Genomic DNA, 17,196 nt, shown 5'->3' on the forward strand with positions numbered 1-17,196 from the left:
CGCCTCTCCAGACGGAGCCCTCCTGCCGGTCGTCCGGGCCAACCTGTCGAGTTCTGGCCACTACTCCTGCATCGCCGCGAATGCCGTCGGGGAGAGGACCAAACACTTCCAGCTTAGCGTCCTGGGTAAGTGCCGGGCGCCTCCCGGACCCCCTGGGCTCCGAAAGGAGGGGGGACCAAGGTGCCCCGCTCCTAACAGGCAGCTTCCCACAGAGCACTCTGCTATCTCCCCCCCGCCCCCACATTTCTTCAGGTTCAACCACAACAAAAGTGGTCCAAGCTGTACTGGCTGAACATTTATCATGAGCTGGGCATTTGCACAGGCCTGAGTGGCTGGACCTTCACAGCAAGCCTGGGGGGGGCTGGGGGGTGTGCTTGTCCCTCTGTGTCACCAGTGAACTCTGAGGCTTGGAGAGGTGACGGCCCCCAGGTGTCCGTCTCCCGGGGGTAATCGGCACGAGCTTTCTTCAGGAGAAACGGGGGCCTAGAAAATGAGAGGGACACAGTCTGGCTTAATAAAATCTCTTCTACAAATGCCGGTGGTAAAAGGGACAGTCCCTTGCAGGACCTAAAAGAGGAAATCTTAGGGCCAACGAGCGCAGAGCTATTCCACGCATCAGGGCGAGCGGGACAGATTGGAACCCAAGCGGGATTGACACGGCTCTGGTACATTAGCAGATGGGCTGGCTGTTAAAGACTTCTGGGGAAATTGAGGCAGGAATAGTCCAGAACCTCCCCTGGGGCGCTGCTTAGGGGTCGAAAGTGTAGGCTCGGAAGCTAAGCACCACCAGGGGCTGAGATCTTTCTGGATCCTCGGGCCCCGGGTTAGGATCTCTGTTAAGGATCACAGCCCCCCTGCCTCCCCACAGTGGCTCCCAGCATCCTGGGAGTGGCCGAGGACAGTGCGGACCAGGAGGTGACAGTGACCATCAACAACCCCATTTCTCTGATCTGTGAGACGCTGGCCTTCCCCTCCCCCACCATCACCTGGATGAAGGACGGCGCCCCCTTTGAGGCCTCCAACAACATTCAGCTGCTCCCAGGTGCTGCCCTCCGGCGGTTAGAGGAAGGGACCGCTGAGCCTGAGGTCATGGGCCCTTGCGGGTGACCCTGACCCCTGTCCCCGCAAGCAGGCACCCGCGGGCTACAGATCCTGAATGCCCAGAAGGAAGACGCGGGCCAGTACACCTGCGTGGTCACCAATGAACTTGGGGAGGCCATGAAGAACTACCACGTGGAGGTGCTCAGTAAGTCGGGGAGCCTCCCAGACAGGACAGGGCAGGTGGGAGACTGCTTGGGAGCCCTGGGACCGCGGTACCTGGGCCACACGGACACCCTAGGCACCTCCACGTGGCGCATCTCCTCTGAGGGTCCCCAGGCAGCCAGAGCTGCCCCAGGCGTTGTAGGACCAGGGGCACTAGCAGCGGAAACAGGTGAGTTAGGACTTGGGCCACGTGCGCAGATCCCCGCCGGTCCCCAGTCACCTGCACTGCGCTGTGGCCATCGGCCCTACACCTGAGACCTGGCACCCCCAGAATGGCCCCCAGAGGTCACCCTAGGAAGTCCCCTGCCTGAGACCTGCCCTGCCCCGTTAACCACTAACAGCCAACCGTCCCTGCCCTAAATGCACAGTCACAGGAGCCGTCAGCCTCCAGGGTCCCTGTTGCTCTGAAGCAGGGAAGCAGCCGCCCGTTTCTGGGACTGCCCCGGACCCGCAGTGGGCACTGGGTGCCGGCACCCCTTTCCCAGGTCTGCTCCTCACACCCCCTTGTGGCTTTCAGTCCCTCCTTCCATCTCCAAAGACGACCCCTCGGGGGAGGCCGGTGTGAAGGAAGTGAAGACCAAGGTCAACAGCACCTTGACCCTGGAGTGTGAGTGCCAGGGCGTGCCCCCGCCCACCATCAGCTGGTACAAGGATGGACGGGTGAGCTTGGGGCCCCGGGAGCCCCCTGCTTCTGCTTGGAGCCTTCCGGAGAAGGCAGGCAGAGCTTCCGGTCCTGCCCCACTTTATATTTTAATAAGAAATCCAACTCTTTTTTTTTTTTTTTTTTTTTTTTTNATCCAACTCTTTATAGGGAACTCATCAACATTAAACTCCACATTCACTCATTTAACTTGCCCAGTTTTTCAGCTACACGGGTTTGGTGTTTAAAACCGTCAGAGCACTACCCTCGCTTTGTGTTGTATTTTTTAAATTTTATTAAGCTCTATGTACTCTCGACTAAGTATTTTCTGCTCCTTCATTCTTTCTTTCTTTTTTTAATGTTTGTTTATTTTTGAGAGCGAGAGAAAGAGGCAGAGCAAGTGGGGGAAGAGCAGAGAGAGAGGGAGACACAGATTTGGAAGCAGGCTCCAGGCTCTGAGGTGTCAGCACAGAGCCCGACATGGGGCTCGAACTCAAAAACCACAAGATCATGACCTGAGCCGAAGTCAGTCACTTAACTGAGCCGTGCAGGCGCCCGCTTAGCGCGTGTGTGTGTGTGTGTGTGTGTGTGTGTGTGTGTGTGTGTATTTTAAAGTTTTACTTATTTATTTTGAGAGAAATACAGAGAGAGACAGCATGAGTCGGGGAGGGGCAGAGAGGGAGCGAGAATCCCAAGCAGGCTCTGAGCTGTCAGTGCAGAGCCCCTCACGGGGCTCGAACTCACAAGCTGTGAGACCATGACCTGAGCTGAAACCAAGAATCAGACGCCTAACCGACTGAGCCACCCGGGTGCCCCTGCCCCTCATTTCTGATCGTCCCCCCTCTTTCTACCCCCAGCCCGTGACCCCCAACCAGCGGCTCCACATCCTGGGCGAAGGCCGGCTGCTCCAGATCCAGCCCACGCAGGTCTCCGATTCAGGAAGATACCTGTGTGTGGCCACCAACGTGGCCGGCGAGGATGACCAGGACTTCAATGTGCTCATCCAGGGTGTGTGGGGGCCACTGGGGCAGGGATGGCACAGGGGGAGCGGGGAGTGTCCCTGCTTCTGGAATGATCTAGCAGGCAGGCTGTGTTCCTGGCTGCTTGTTCTCTTGCTCGTGGCTGGCATGTCTTGCCCCCAGAACCCTGGCCCGGGCTCTTCCCTTAACTGACTGTGACCTGGGTACATCACTGCCCTCCCCCCCCACCCACTGGCCTTGGTTTTACCTTTGTAAAATGTGGGTCATCAAATCGGGTGGCCTCGAGGGGCCCTCCGCTTCGGAAAGCCAATGGTTCTGGACTTCTGTGTTCCAGTCAACAAACCCTAGCTAAGACTTAGGATCTGGCTTCCTCCCCCAAGAGGGATGTCAGCATGTCACGCGAAGTCTTTGAGTCCCCTGGATGTGAGCTGCGGAGGGCAGAGCTCTGTCCCCGTGCCTAGCATCGTAGCTGCTCAGCAAACGCTGTTTGAAGGAATGAGTGTGTTTGAAAACTGCCGTGACCTTGGGGATCCGCTCTCACAGTGCACTTTCCAGCCCTGAGAGAGGCTGGCACGGGAGTCTCTTGGAGCAGAAGTGCACCCCGGTCCCTCAGCTGTGCATCCTAATGGCTCTGTCCCCCACCCCAGTGCCCCCCATGTTCCAGAAGCTGGGCGACGCCGGTGAGGACTTGGAGACCCTGTCCAGGGAAGAAGAGGTCCGCGGTGGGGTGACCGAGTTCCGAGAGGTTGTGGAGGACAGCCCCGCCTATCTGTACTGCGACACCAATGCCATCCCTCCCCCGGAGCTCAGCTGGTACAGAGACGGCCAGCCCCTCTCGGCTGGAGACGGGGTGTCCGTTCTGCAAGGTAGCTGAGGGTGTGCCCAGAGAGGTCGGGGCATCCGCGGGCAGGGATCGGGGGCACCCTCACCTCAGACTGCCCTTCTGTGTCCTCGGAGCCCTCCTGTGTGCCGCTTGCTGTGTGACCTCGGGCAGGCCGCCTGCCCACTCTGGACCTTAGCTGCCTTTTGTAAACCAGGGCTAGACGCCCTTTGCTTACTTGAAGGCAAGAGCAGGGTCCGCCTTTGCCTCTGGTTTTTAGAACGAGCCCAGCTCTGGGCTTCGAGATCTGGAAGGTCCTAGAATGGCTGGGCCAAAGCTGGTGTCTTCTCTCTGCAGGGGGAGCTGGTTCCTTTGTTATGATCGCGTGGGGACCACGCTGGGGTGGGGATTCCAGGCACAGAGCCCTGTATCATCTCATCAGAGGGGGAGCGCGTGACCTTTCGGCCTAGGATTTGTCCTGTGTCCTGCCAGCCCCAGGGGGCAATGGGGGGGGCGGGGGAATGACACGGTTTGCACAGGCCTCTGGATGAGCAGGGTCATTCCAAGATTTGTACTTTGGCGCTTGCAAAAGAAGACAGACTCCTGGAGAAGGAGGGAAGGCAGTGCTTACTGAAACTGTTTATTGCTATCAGAAACTCCTGACTGACCCCTCAACCCGGCTCCTGCCCTTGGACTTGGACCCTGACCCAGATCCTGGGTACACAGTGAGCTCAGTCACATGCTGATTCCTACCTCAGGTCCAGACCAGAGGTTAATCCCAGCCATCGGTGGCTCCCCCTGGTCCTCGTCATGAATCTCCAGTCTCAGCACTGGCCACTGACCGCCAGGCATGGGCACGTGGTGGTTGTGGTCACGGGTGGACCTTAACTCTGAACCTGACCGTAGATCAACTTCACATATCAAGTGACCCCCAGCCCCTATCAGACACAGCCACCGGTTCTTTGATCCGGGCCACTTGTCCCCTGCTTCTAACCTTGGCCACAAGCACACCACAGCCTGGGCCAGCGACCCCCTCCCCCCCAACCCAGAATCCTGAACTCATAGGGACCTNGTGACACCCCCAGCACCCCCCCAACCCCGCGCAATCACCACAGCCCAAGAGCTGTCCCCTTGCTTTCTAAAAGCCAATGCCTAGACATTGGCCCAGCTCCCTGCCCCTCTGTGTGCCTTCATCGAGGAGCTGGGCTCAGCGCTGCTGGGCTCTCTTGGGAAGCCTCAGTTCTTCCATCTGCAAGATGGGAGTGGAAATCGCACACAGAGTTGGAGGTCAGGAAAACGCCCAGCCCAGGGCCCGGCACCCAGCAGGCGGGGCAGGCTGATCATCTCCATGTCACCCAGGAGGTGGGCCAGTGACGTCTCCCAGGGCCCCTCCAGGGTCAAGAGTGGGCCTCCTTGTCCTTGTTCAGGCCTCGGTCCTGTGTCCCCGCAGGAGGTCAAGTCCTGCAGATCCCCCTGGTGCGTGCAGAGGATGCCGGGACGTACTCGTGCAAGGCCTCCAACGAGGTGGGCGAGGACTGGCTGCACTACCAGCTGTTCGTGCTGAGTGAGTGGCCGGCCCGGGGCCGGGGGGCCTGGATCTGCAGGGCCCATGGCGGGAAGGGGGCGGTGCTCCTTGCCGAAGGGGGTCCGGGCAGAGTGCATGGCCAGTCCTGCCGTACCGGGCGGTTGATGACAGAAGGCACACGACCTTGGACTGGGTTCAGATTCCAAGTGGCTCTGTGACCTTGGGCAAATCACAGGTGTCCCTGTGCCCCGGAGTCCCTAGCTGCAGCGCCTGGGGGGCTTGGAGAGTAGGGCACAGGGAGCCCCTCCACGCCCCCCGCCCCCCACCCCAGCGACCCTTCCCAGGCAGCCCGCCACTCCTCACCCTGCTCTGTCTGACCCCCAGCCCCCCCTGTGATCCTGGGTGACACGGAGGAGCTCGTGGAGGAGGTCACGGTCAACGCCAGCAGCACCGTCAGCCTCCAGTGCCCGGCCCTGGGCAACCCTGTGCCCACTGTCTCGTGGCTCCAGAACGGGCTGCCTTTCTCCCCGAGCCCACGGCTGCAGGTCCTGGAGGACGGACAAGTCTTGCAGGTCAGGACGCCCCCCGGCTCGGGCGCCTGCTGTGACTCAGTCCTGCTTGTCCGGGAACCCAGGAGCCGGCCTTACCTGTGCCAGATGAGGCTCTTTGCCTGAAGGCAAAGATTCAGTTCAGCCCCCCCCCCAATCATCTTACGCGAGGAGCTCGCGGACAGCACAAGGCCACACGCAGTACCTGGAAAGGACACATGTGCTGCATCTAGAGCCCAGCGCGGCAGGAAAGCCATGTGACCCTTACAGAGCTGTGCCTGGCACCCTCGGTCACCCAGATCCAGACACCGCTGTATGGGTCAGGGTCAGGGTCAGGGTTAGGGGTTAGGGCTAGGGTTAGGGGTTAGAGTTAGAGTTTAGGGGTAGGGCTAGGGGGTGGGGCTAGGGTTTAAGGGTAGGGATCAGGGTCAGGGTTAGGGGTTAGGATTAGGGTCTCCAATAAAGTACAGAGCGACCCTGCTTGGGTTCGGTGAGGAGAGCCTGTGTCACCATCTAGTTTGCTATCGGCAATCATCTAGCATCAACCTTGCACTTTGCCCTGAATGTCACAAAGAACCCTTTACTGATGTAGGGGACGGGGGTCACCCTGAGCGCTGCTCTGTGCAAACATAGGTGGCCAGCCTTCTGAGGGTCGGTGGGGAGCCCTCTCGGTCCTTCCTGGGGGAGCCCAGATGTGTCTCCCAGACACCCTTTCCCTCGCCCGCAGGTGTCCACGGCAGAGGTGGCCGATGCCGCCAGTTACATGTGTGTGGCCGAGAACCCAGCAGGCTCCTCAGAGAAGCTCTTCACCCTCAGGGTGCAAGGTGAGCTGGACCAAGCAGCAGCCCCGGGGAGGCGGGAGGGGGTGGTTCCCAGCTCTGGAGGGCCTCTGCTCTGGGCTGGTGGTGGCCCACTCCGTGGGTTGACCTTGCAGGCGGACATGGCGTGTCATCCCACCGCGAGGGGCACTGTCTCAGGGCTTCTGGTGTCCTGGGCTCTAGGCCTGGACCCAGAGCACATAGATCCCAGCTGACGCCAGCCATATGCAGGGACCTTGATCACTGCGAGCCAACCCCCGATGATTTTTTAAAAACTTTTTTTTAATGTTTACTTACTCATTTTGAGAGACAGAGAGATAGAGTGCACACAGGGGAGGGCCCCAGAGAGAGGGAGACACAGAATCCGAAGGAGGCTCCAGGCTCTGAGCTGTCAGCACAGAAGCCGACGTGGGGCTCGAACTCACAGACCGCGAGATCATGACCCTTTCCCTGGGGTGTTCTTCCAGCAGAGCTAGGAGGTCAGCCCAAATTTACAGCTCAGAGGGTACCCCCAGAAGGGGATCTCTATCTCATTGGCCATGAGCTCTGCCTCCAGATGTGGGGCAGCTGGGGCCTCAGGGACAGAGGGAAGACAGAACACTCAAAGCCTAGGACTCAAGCCTGAAGGAGATCTCAGCGCCACCACTGCGCAGCTGCATGGCTTTGGAGCAGTGACTCTCCCTCTCTGATCTCTGAGCCTTGTGTTGTCATCGGTGAGGCAGCTGTGACAAATGGGGGCTACTGCACGGCGTTGTTTATTATTTTTTAATGCTTTTTATTTATTTCTGAGAGGGAGAGAGAGACAGCGTGAGCAGGGGAGGGGCAGAGAGAGGGAGACACAGAATCGGAAGCAGGCTCTAGGCTCTGAGCTGTCAGCACAGAGCCCAACACGGGGCTCGAACCCACGAACCACGAGATCCTGACCTGAGCTGAAGTCCGACGCTTAACCGACTGAGCCAGCCAGGCACCCCCAGCCTCGTTTAAAGGGACACCAAGACACGGCGCCAAGAGCTCCTAGCTGACCGTGTCCCACTCTGTGGCTCTCTGTCCTCCCCCCACCAGAATGCGTTCATTCTCATGTGTCTTTCTTTCTCCCGGTGGCTGTGGGGACAGCCCCCCCACGAATCACAGGCCCAAACTTGGAGCAGGTCACGGCCATCGTCAACAGCAGCGTTGCCCTGTTCTGTGAGGTCCATGCTCACCCAAGCCCTGAGGTCATGTGGTATCGAGACAGCCAGGCCCTCTCCCTGGGAAAAGAGGTCTTCCTCCGGCCTGGTGGGTAAACTGAAGCTTGGAGTGCAGCCTGAGGCTGTGTGGGAAGTCAGAGTTTCTTCCTCGGGAGTCTGGGAGGTCTTTGGGATTGTGGGCCGGGGGGCCTGAGGCCTGTTTGCTGGTGCGAGGGGCTCACTTCCTCCCCCCACCCCCCGGCAGGCACCCACACCCTGCAGCTGGCCAGGACACAGCCGTCAGACTCCGGGATATACACGTGTGAGGCCCTCAATGCCGCCGGCCGAGACCGGAAGCTGGTGCAGCTTAGCGTGCTGGGTATGTCCTGTCTGTGTCCCACTCCTTCAGTGAGCCCCCAGCCCCACACCCTGAGTCAGCACAGCCAGGAGAGGGGCAGCCGGCCCTGGGGTGGGGCGGGGGGGGCATCCCAGGCCCCCTCTCTGGGCAGCACGGTGGGTAACGTCCTGGTCTGTAGAGTTGGACACACAGAGTTTGAGACTCAGCTGTGCACTTAACTTGCTGTGTGGTCTTGGGCAAGGCACTCTCCCTCTCTGAGCCTGAGGCCTCCCGTCTGTAAGGTGACAGTTGGCGTAAGCATGGTTTGCGAGTGTTTACCCCACACCTGGGGCGCCGTGAACCCTGAAGCCGAGGAGCAGACAGTAGGACAGCTCGGCGGGGGGCGGGGGGAGGTGCTGGCCCAGAAAAGTCCCTTCCCAAGCCTGATTGATCCCAGGTTTTCCGCAGAGAGACTGTGTTGGGCCTCCTGGTCTTCAGAATCCTCTTGGGGAAAAGCTGGCCCAAGTTGTCATGAGCCAGGGCTCCCTGGAGGTTTCCTTCTAGCCCCAGGGCTAGTTGACTCATGAGTGTGTTATTCCTGGACTGTGTGTGCACAGGACGCTGTGCCAGGTCCCATGGGCTCATAACCAGGGGCGGGGGCTTCTGCATTGGTTTGCTGGAGGGACATGGGCTGTGGGGTCCCCTCACCCCAGAGGGCTCTGACGCACCAGGGCCCGCCCTGTGTAGGAAAGATCCCAGGAGGGCCATTGGAGCATCGCCCCGTCTAGGAAGCTGAGGCGGGAGAGGGCAGGAGGCTTTTCCCAGGACCCGGGCCCTCCTCACCTCCCTGGGTCTGTGCCATCCCAGGGGCGGGCTCCACTGTGGGACCCCTGTGGGCCTCCGTCGCCCGTGGCTGGAAGCAGGCAGGACGCCGGGAAGGCTGCCGGGCCTCACTCCGCTCACCTGTGTTCCCAGTGCCCCCCACCTTCAGGCAGGCTCCCAGCGGCCTCCAGGATGCGATCCTGGTCCAGGCTGGGGACACAGCCGTCCTGAGCTGCGAGACCGACTCGCTCCCTGAGCCGACCGTGACGTGGCTTAAAGACGGGCAGCCCCTGGTCCCGGCGCAGCGCACCCGGGCTCTGCTGGGTGGGCAGAGGCTGGAGATCCAGGACACCCAGGTGGGCAGCCCCGAGGCCTGGGCAGCAGTGGGCGGTCGTGGGGCCGGGTCCTGGTGAGCCCGGGAGGTGGGGTGGGGCAGCCGCGTGGCAGGGAGTGGGGACGGTCACCCCCTCAGCCTCCAGGATCTCGCGCCACGCTGCTTAGTGGCCTCCGGGGCAGTGATAGGAGAAGAGCGTTTGAGCTCCGGGGCTGGCTCTGAACTGACCTTGGGCAAGTCCATTACCCGGCACCTGCCTCCATTTCCCTGGGATCTAGAAGCCTTTTCCAGCCCCGCCCCTACCCCGCCAGCTGTGCCTATCGGGGAGTCTGCTCTGCCCGCCCCCCTGGTGTGGATTAGACACTCACAAGTGTCTGCTGTTCCTCTGGAAATCCATGCTGGGCTCCTGTCTTCCAGCCCAGCTCCATCCTCCCCCCACCAGCGAGGGACTTTTTCCTCCAGGCTTGGCTGACATGTAGACCCAGGNGCCCTGCCCGCCCCCCTGGTGTGGATTAGACACTCACAAGTGTCTGCTGTTCCTCTGGAAATCCATGCTGGGCTCCTGTCTTCCAGCCCAGCTCCATCCTCCCCCCACCAGCGAGGGACTTTTTCCTCCAGGCTTGGCTGACATGTAGACCCAGGNTGTTTTGGGGGGGTCCTAGGTATCCCCATCCTGGCCCCTTGCACCCCATCACCACGTGCTCTCTTTGTCCCAGGTGCTGGATAAAGGTGTATACAGCTGTAAAGTCAGCAATACCGCCGGGGAAGCCATGCGGACCTTTGTCCTCACCGTCCAGGGTAAGCTGGGGACCAGCCTGAGAGCATTGCCGTGGGAGTCCCTAGCAGCACACAGGGCTACCGAGGGTGGGAGGAGCAGTAGCCAGAAAGAGTCGGTGGCCCTGAGTATTTAGGGCACAGGATATGGCATTGAAAAGGCCAGGACTGCTGTTAGACCTGCTCTCTCAGGCTCAGCACAGCACCTTGGTTCCTCTGAGCCTTGGGTTTATCTTCCTGTAAAAGGAGGAAAAGTAGTACCTGCCTACTAGGTGGACAGGAAGCATTCAATTGATGGGCTGCTGTGACTGTATCTATAAAGTGCCCAACACGGGCCCTGGGAGAGGCAGGCAGCTGGAGCCCTGGGGCCTTGTCACCACCATTTTGAGCCCTGAGGGGCCTGCTCCATCAGTCCAAGGACAGAACACAGGTGGCATCTGATTGGATGTGGCTCAAGTGGGGGAAAGCGGGAGCTCACTTAGGGGAGCAAGGGGAGAAGGCTCAGCCAGATTTTCTTGGGGTCAGATGTTGTATCAGTTAGACTATAAACTCAGCTGTGTAACAAACAGACCCCAAACACAGTGATTAAATGAGAGAACTTTACCTTCCTCATGCAGAAGCCCAGAGGTGAGTGTCTAGGCTGGTGGGTAGCTCAGGCCCTACCGAGTGGCAGGTAAATTACTGAGTGGTAATTTGGGGACCCAGGATCTTTCCATCCTGTTGGCCTCCCACCCCTTAGGGCGTCACCCCTGTCCACATGCATCCCATCCCAGTTCACAGGAAGCAGAAAGGAGCAGAAGCAGAAGGCAAACCTTTTTGTTTTGAGCGAGTGATGTGGAAGTTGTATCTGCCCTTGCCTTGCATCCTGTCAGTGGGAATGTCGGCCGCTGGATGCAGCAGGCTGCAAAGGAGACTGGGAAAATGTAGTTCTACCTGAGTGACCCTGTACTCAGCTAAGCTCCAGTGGAAGATGGGAAGGACAGGTGGGGGGGTGGGGGAGACATCTGCTGTCTTCCCCAGAAGGCAAAGCCAGTAAGTAGCCTGCCCGCCAGGCAAGCAGCAGGTGGATCTAACCATAAGCCATATTAATACCATTGTTGAAGATTATGGGCACCAGGTTTGCTGCTTAAAGCCTTCTCCTGTTGGCTCCTTTGATGAATGGTGAGAAGGGGGGAATGTCTGGTCCCTGAGGACAGAGGGATTTCATCCTGAGTGCAGCCATTTTTGTCCCATTGGTAGTGGTTGCCTGGGATGCATGATGTCATCCTGGCTGAGCAGGAGAGAGGGCTAGGATCGATGCAATGTCTGCCATGCACACAGCCATGCCTTCACCATCCTTGGGCTGGGATCGATTAGTGATGTCTTCCCTACACACAGCCATGCCTTCACCATCCTTGAGCTGGGATCGATTAGTGATGCCTGCCCTATACACAGCCATGCCTTCACCATCNGGGTCTAGAACCTGTGCACTCACCCTCCAACAGCTTTCCTGATCTTGAGGTTCTTGGCAAAGGCCAGAGGGTCCTGGCTTCCCCGGCGGGACCAGCATATCTGGAGAGTCCCTTCTCTGGAAGGTTCTGAGGCCTGGGTGTTTTGGGGGGGTCCTAGGTATCCCCATCCTGGCCCCTTGCACCCCATCACCACGTGCTCTCTTTGTCCCAGGTGCTGGATAAAGGTGTATACAGCTGTAAAGTCAGCAATACCGCCGGGGAAGCCATGCGGACCTTTGTCCTCACCGTCCAGGGTAAGCTGGGGACCAGCCTGAGAGCATTGCCGTGGGAGTCCCTAGCAGCACACAGGGCTACCGAGGGTGGGAGGAGCAGTAGCCAGAAAGAGTCGGTGGCCCTGAGTATTTAGGGCACAGGATATGGCATTGAAAAGGCCAGGACTGCTGTTAGACCTGCTCTCTCAGGCTCAGCACAGCACCTTGGTTCCTCTGAGCCTTGGGTTTATCTTCCTGTAAAAGGAGGAAAAGTAGTACCTGCCTACTAGGTGGACAGGAAGCATTCAATTGATGGGCTGCTGTGACTGTATCTATAAAGTGCCCAACACGGGCCCTGGGAGAGGCAGGCAGCTGGAGCCCTGGGGCCTTGTCACCACCATTTTGAGCCCTGAGGGGCCTGCTCCATCAGTCCAAGGACAGAACACAGGTGGCATCTGATTGGATGTGGCTCAAGTGGGGGAAAGCGGGAGCTCACTTAGGGGAGCAAGGGGAGAAGGCTCAGCCAGATTTTCTTGGGGTCAGATGTTGTATCAGTTAGACTATAAACTCAGCTGTGTAACAAACAGACCCCAAACACAGTGATTAAATGAGAGAACTTTACCTTCCTCATGCAGAAGCCCAGAGGTGAGTGTCTAGGCTGGTGGGTAGCTCAGGCCCTACCGAGTGGCAGGTAAATTACTGAGTGGTAATTTGGGGACCCAGGATCTTTCCATCCTGTTGGCCTCCCACCCCTTAGGGCGTCACCCCTGTCCACATGCATCCCATCCCAGTTCACAGGAAGCAGAAAGGAGCAGAAGCAGAAGGCAAACCTTTTTGTTTTGAGCGAGTGATGTGGAAGTTGTATCTGCCCTTGCCTTGCATCCTGTCAGTGGGAATGTCGGCCGCTGGATGCAGCAGGCTGCAAAGGAGACTGGGAAAATGTAGTTCTACCTGAGTGACCCTGTACTCAGCTAAGCTCCAGTGGAAGATGGGAAGGACAGGTGGGGGGGTGGGGGAGACATCTGCTGTCTTCCCCAGAAGGCAAAGCCAGTAAGTAGCCTGCCCGCCAGGCAAGCAGCAGGTGGATCTAACCATAAGCCATATTAATACCATTGTTGAAGATTATGGGCACCAGGTTTGCTGCTTAAAGCCTTCTCCTGTTGGCTCCTTTGATGAATGGTGAGAAGGGGGGAATGTCTGGTCCCTGAGGACAGAGGGATTTCATCCTGAGTGCAGCCATTTTTGTCCCATTGGTAGTGGTTGCCTGGGATGCATGATGTCATCCTGGCTGAGCAGGAGAGAGGGCTAGGATCGATGCAATGTCTGCCATGCACACAGCCATGCCTTCACCATCCTTGGGCTGGGATCGATTAGTGATGTCTTCCCTACACACAGCCATGCCTTCACCATCCTTGGGCTGGGATCGATTAGTGATGTCTTCCCTACACACAGCCATGCCTTCACCATCCTTGAGCTGGGATCGATTAGTGATGCCTGCCCTATACACAGCCATGCCTTCACCATCCTTGGGCTGGGATCGATTAGTGATGTCTTCCCTACACACAGCCATGCCTTCACCATCCTTGAGCTGGGATCGATTAGTGATGCCTGCCCTGTACACAGCCATGCCTTCACCATCCTTGGGCTGAGTGGACCCCTCTGAGCTCCAGGGAGTTGCTGATTCTTTTTTTTTTTTTTAATGTTTTATTTATTTCTGAGAGAGAGAGGGAGAGACAGCATGAGCAGGGGAGGGTGAGAGAGAGAGGGAGATACAGAATCTGAAGCAGGCTCCAGGATCTGAGCTTCTGTCAGCACAGAGCCCGACGCAGGGCTCGAACCCACAAACTGTGAGATCATGACCTGAGCCAAAGTCTGACGCTCAACCGACTGAGCCACCCAGGTGCCCCGGGAGTTGCTGGTTCTATTTACATTGGTGACTAAAACAACCTGTGTTTCTACCAATGGCAAAACATAAAATGTCAACTACTAACCAGAAGGAAGAGCCCGTTGAGTGTCCCTATTCATCCTGAGCAGAAGGAAGGGGGCCGCAGAGTCTTAGGATTCTGGCAATCTGGCTTCTCTCCTGCAGTGCCCCCAACATTTGAGAACCCCAAGACAGAGAGGGTGAGCCAGGTGGCCGGGAGCCCCCTGGTCCTGAACTGTGATGTGACCGGGGTCCCTCCACCTACTGTCACCTGGCTGAAGGACAGAATGCCTGTTGGTAAGTGCATCCCACCCTCTCAGTGATGACGCGACAATGAAACCAATGGGGACTCAAAGGCTCCCTGTGTTTGTGCCCACAGTCGGCTCCCACGAGATGGGTGCCGGCCTGCCCCTGGGCTTGGCCCCCGAAGCTGGCCCTTCCCCAGTCACTCAGCCGCATCTGGCCCGGCTGCCAGAGGCAGCAAGTCCTGGGCACTAAAGGAAAGGGGGCACCTTGGCAAGAAATGGCCCTAGGGGAAGGAAATAGGGAAGGGCTGTAGGCAGGGCACCGAATGCTTAGAGACGCAACTGAGGAAGGTTGTGATGTAGGCACAGCAAGAGACCCCGCCCCTGTCTGGGCCTCACTTTTCCTGTGAGCCCAAGGAGGGGGTGGGTGACGCAGGGGTTCCTGGGGTCCTGTGAGCTGGGAGGAGGGGCGCCTTCTCCGGGACTCCCGGGACTTTTGTGTCGGCGCCCAGTGGTGGCCCCCGCGGGGGTGCATCTGTGGGTGAGGGCCTGGCATGTTCCTCCTCCCCACAGAGAGCAGCGTGGTGCACGGCGTGGTCTCCCGGGGGGGCCGCCTCCAGCTGAGTCGCCTGCAGCCCGCCCAGGCCGGCACTTACACGTGCGTGGCGGAGAACAGCCAGGCCGAGGCCCGCAAGGACTTCGTGGTGGCCGTGCTGGGCCCTCCCCGCGCCCTCCCTCCCCCCCCCCCGCCCCGTGTCCCCCCCCGCCCTGCGCCGGCCCCTGCCGCGGCCCCGGGCCTCACCACAGCCCCCACCACAGTGCCCCCCCGCATCCGGAGCTCGGGCGCCACGCAGGAGCACAGTGTCCTGGAGGGGCAGGAGGTGCGGCTGGACTGTGAGGCGGACGGGCAGCCCCCGCCCGAGGTGGCCTGGCTGAAGGAAGGTGGCCAGCTGGGCCAGGNAGCGCCGGCTCTCCGGCCCGAGCAGGTTCTACCAGGACGGCGGTACCCTGGTGCTGAAGGGACTGCGGGCCGAGGACTCGGGCGCCTACACCTGCGTGGCCCACAGCGCGGCCGGGGAGGACGCCAGGCTGCACACAGTGAGCGTGCTGGGTGAGCGGCCGCGGGGCGAGGACAGGAGGGGGTCTGGCCTCCCCGGGGCTGCGGCCGCCGGGCCATTGTGGGACCCGCACGGGGGCATCCGGAGGGTGATGCGGGGACCGGGATGTTGAAGTTCAAGCCACGGCCACGGCCACACCATGAGCCGGGCTGCCCTCCGGCCTCTCTGGGCCTCTGCATCGCTTCTTAAACTGAAGGAACCAGCACTCCTGCCCAGGGGCGCCGCAGCAGAGGTGGGGAGTAGGGGGGCATGAGAAGAGAGCCACGGGGTGAGCCGGCGCCCCCATGCGGCGGGCCTCATCCTCACCTGGCCCTGATGTGGCTCTCAGAACCCCGAACACGATGGTTGCTGCTTCCTGAAATTTGCCGAGAGGAGCCCATCGTCCCCCCTCCACCCAGAGCCTCTCCCTCACCCCCTCACCGCCCTTCTTGTCCTCTCTGCCCACCCCAGTTCCTCCCACCATCGAGCAGTGGGCAGAGGGCTCGGGGAGCCTGGTGAGCAGGCCTGGGGAGCTGGTGACCATGGCGTGCCCTGTCCGGGGCTCGGCGCCCATCCAAGTCAGCTGGCTCAAGGACGGCCTGCCTCTCCCGCTGTCCCAGCGCACTCGCCTCCACAGCTCCGGCCGCACCCTCAGGTAGGGGGGAGGCTCCCCGGCCCCTGGGCCCGCTGGTCCCAGACACGCTCTCCAGGCAGCTTGGGGTTCAGAACCCATCTGAATGGTTTTCAAATAAAAAATAATCCATAGAAACATGCAGAGGGCTATGATGGGGAGAGTGAGAGCCCCCCACCCCCAAATGGAACTCCAAAGATGAAAGGCGACTCTGCCCTCCGGTCCTGACAGCCTAAGGAGGGAGGGCAGGTGATGATATCTGGTGGTTTCCAATTCACCCTGCCTTGGGGTGGAGGAAAAATCAGGGAAGGCTTCCTGGAAGAAGGCTTCTGAGCCACGTCTTCATGCATTCCTCACCACTTACGGAGTGCTTGCTGTTGCCAGGCATTGGGATAGAGCAGTGAGCAAAATAAAGCTCCAGCGGCAGCTGGTTTATTAGGGGAGGAGAGTGGACATTAGATAGAACAAAGGAATGCCACAAACGTGTGCTGAAGAGTAAAGGAGGCTGAAGACTAAATGAGAGGTAGCAGTGGAGGCTGGTGTTTCAGGGTGGTCAGCGAAAGGCACTCAGATAAGGTGACATTCGAGCAGAGGCGGACGGAGTTGAGAGAGGGAGCTGAGTGGATCCTGTAGGGAAGAGCTTCCCTAACCAGAAGAGGGTTAGAACAGCAGGTCCAAAGGCCCTGAGGTGGGCATGTGCCCGTGTGTTCAAGGATTGGGGGAAGGATTGGGGAGAAGACCAGCACACAGGTGTCTCCTTGGGTGAGACAGCGCGGCCAGGGGAATTGGAAAAGCAGGAAATCTAGCCTCGGGGCGAAATGGGTCAGAGACGGTGGCCGAGGCCAGGGAGCCTGGGGCTGCATTCTGGGGACACCGGGGGACCAGGAAAGGGGTTTGGGGCAGAGGCTGGGCCTGTGCAGTGAGTTTCAGAGCTGCCTCTCTGGTAGGCAAGCCACTGGGCGACGGGAAAAGAGAGGGACCATTTCCACGAGCCATCCCTCCCCTCCTTCCCCCCCCACCCCTCTCGAGGGGTTCAGGATTTCCCAGGTGCAGTTGGCAGATTCTGGAACCTTCACCTGTGTGGCTGCAAGCCCTGCTGGTGTGACCAACAGGAACTTCACCTTACAGGTGCACGGTACGGACCAGGGATGGGGTGGGGGGTGGCCTTGGGCGTGAGAATCAGGCCCAGGGCAAACACAGAGACTCAGTCTTTGATTCGCTTGGTTGCTCATTCATTCATGCCGCAAGCAGCCGTTAGACCCGGCCGTTTGCCAGGACCTTGCCGGGCTCTGGCATGTGACAGTGAGCAGAGGTGGCCCCTGACACCGGGAGGTCAGCTCAGGAAACAGCTCTGTAAGGAGGCAGTCAGGGTTCCAGGCGACTAGTGACAGCAGCGGAAGGAGAGGGAGCTGCGGGAGACAGAAAAGGCCTTCTCAGCTGGCCTGGGGTATTCAGGGAAGGCTTCCCGGAGGAGGTGAGGCCTAAGCTGAGGACTGGAGATGAGAAGGAATAGTCCAGGAGAAGGGCGTTCTGACGGATCCAAGAGCAGCCTGTGCGAAGGTCCAGGGGC

General features: G+C 59.5%; 1 protein-coding gene across 1 annotated transcript in view; it reads left to right on the top strand.

Annotated features, from left to right (window-relative positions):
• HMCN2 (hemicentin 2) overlaps window positions 1-17,196 on the top strand; it is a 132,085-nt gene that overhangs the window by 82,919 nt on the left and 31,970 nt on the right. The window contains 19 exon segments of the mRNA XM_077768469.1: window positions 1-125; window positions 869-1,042; window positions 1,133-1,246; window positions 1,781-1,923; window positions 2,761-2,911; window positions 3,531-3,749; window positions 5,154-5,267; window positions 5,613-5,800; window positions 6,504-6,600; window positions 7,708-7,869; window positions 8,026-8,139; window positions 9,073-9,275; window positions 9,970-10,051; window positions 13,819-13,950; window positions 14,472-14,615; window positions 14,718-14,860; window positions 14,862-15,009; window positions 15,467-15,650; window positions 16,664-16,761. The exon segment at window positions 1-125 is cut by the window's left edge and continues 2 nt beyond it. Of these exon segments, the coding sequence (XP_077624595.1) occupies window positions 1-125; window positions 869-1,042; window positions 1,133-1,246; window positions 1,781-1,923; window positions 2,761-2,911; window positions 3,531-3,749; window positions 5,154-5,267; window positions 5,613-5,800; window positions 6,504-6,600; window positions 7,708-7,869; window positions 8,026-8,139; window positions 9,073-9,275; window positions 9,970-10,051; window positions 13,819-13,950; window positions 14,472-14,615; window positions 14,718-14,860; window positions 14,862-15,009; window positions 15,467-15,650; window positions 16,664-16,761 (2,735 nt within the window).

Source organism: Crocuta crocuta, unplaced genomic scaffold (genome assembly GCF_008692635.1).
Source record: "Crocuta crocuta isolate KB4526 unplaced genomic scaffold, BGI_CrCroc_1.0 scaffold35, whole genome shotgun sequence".
Classification (NCBI taxonomy): Eukaryota; Metazoa; Chordata; class Mammalia; order Carnivora; family Hyaenidae; genus Crocuta; species Crocuta crocuta.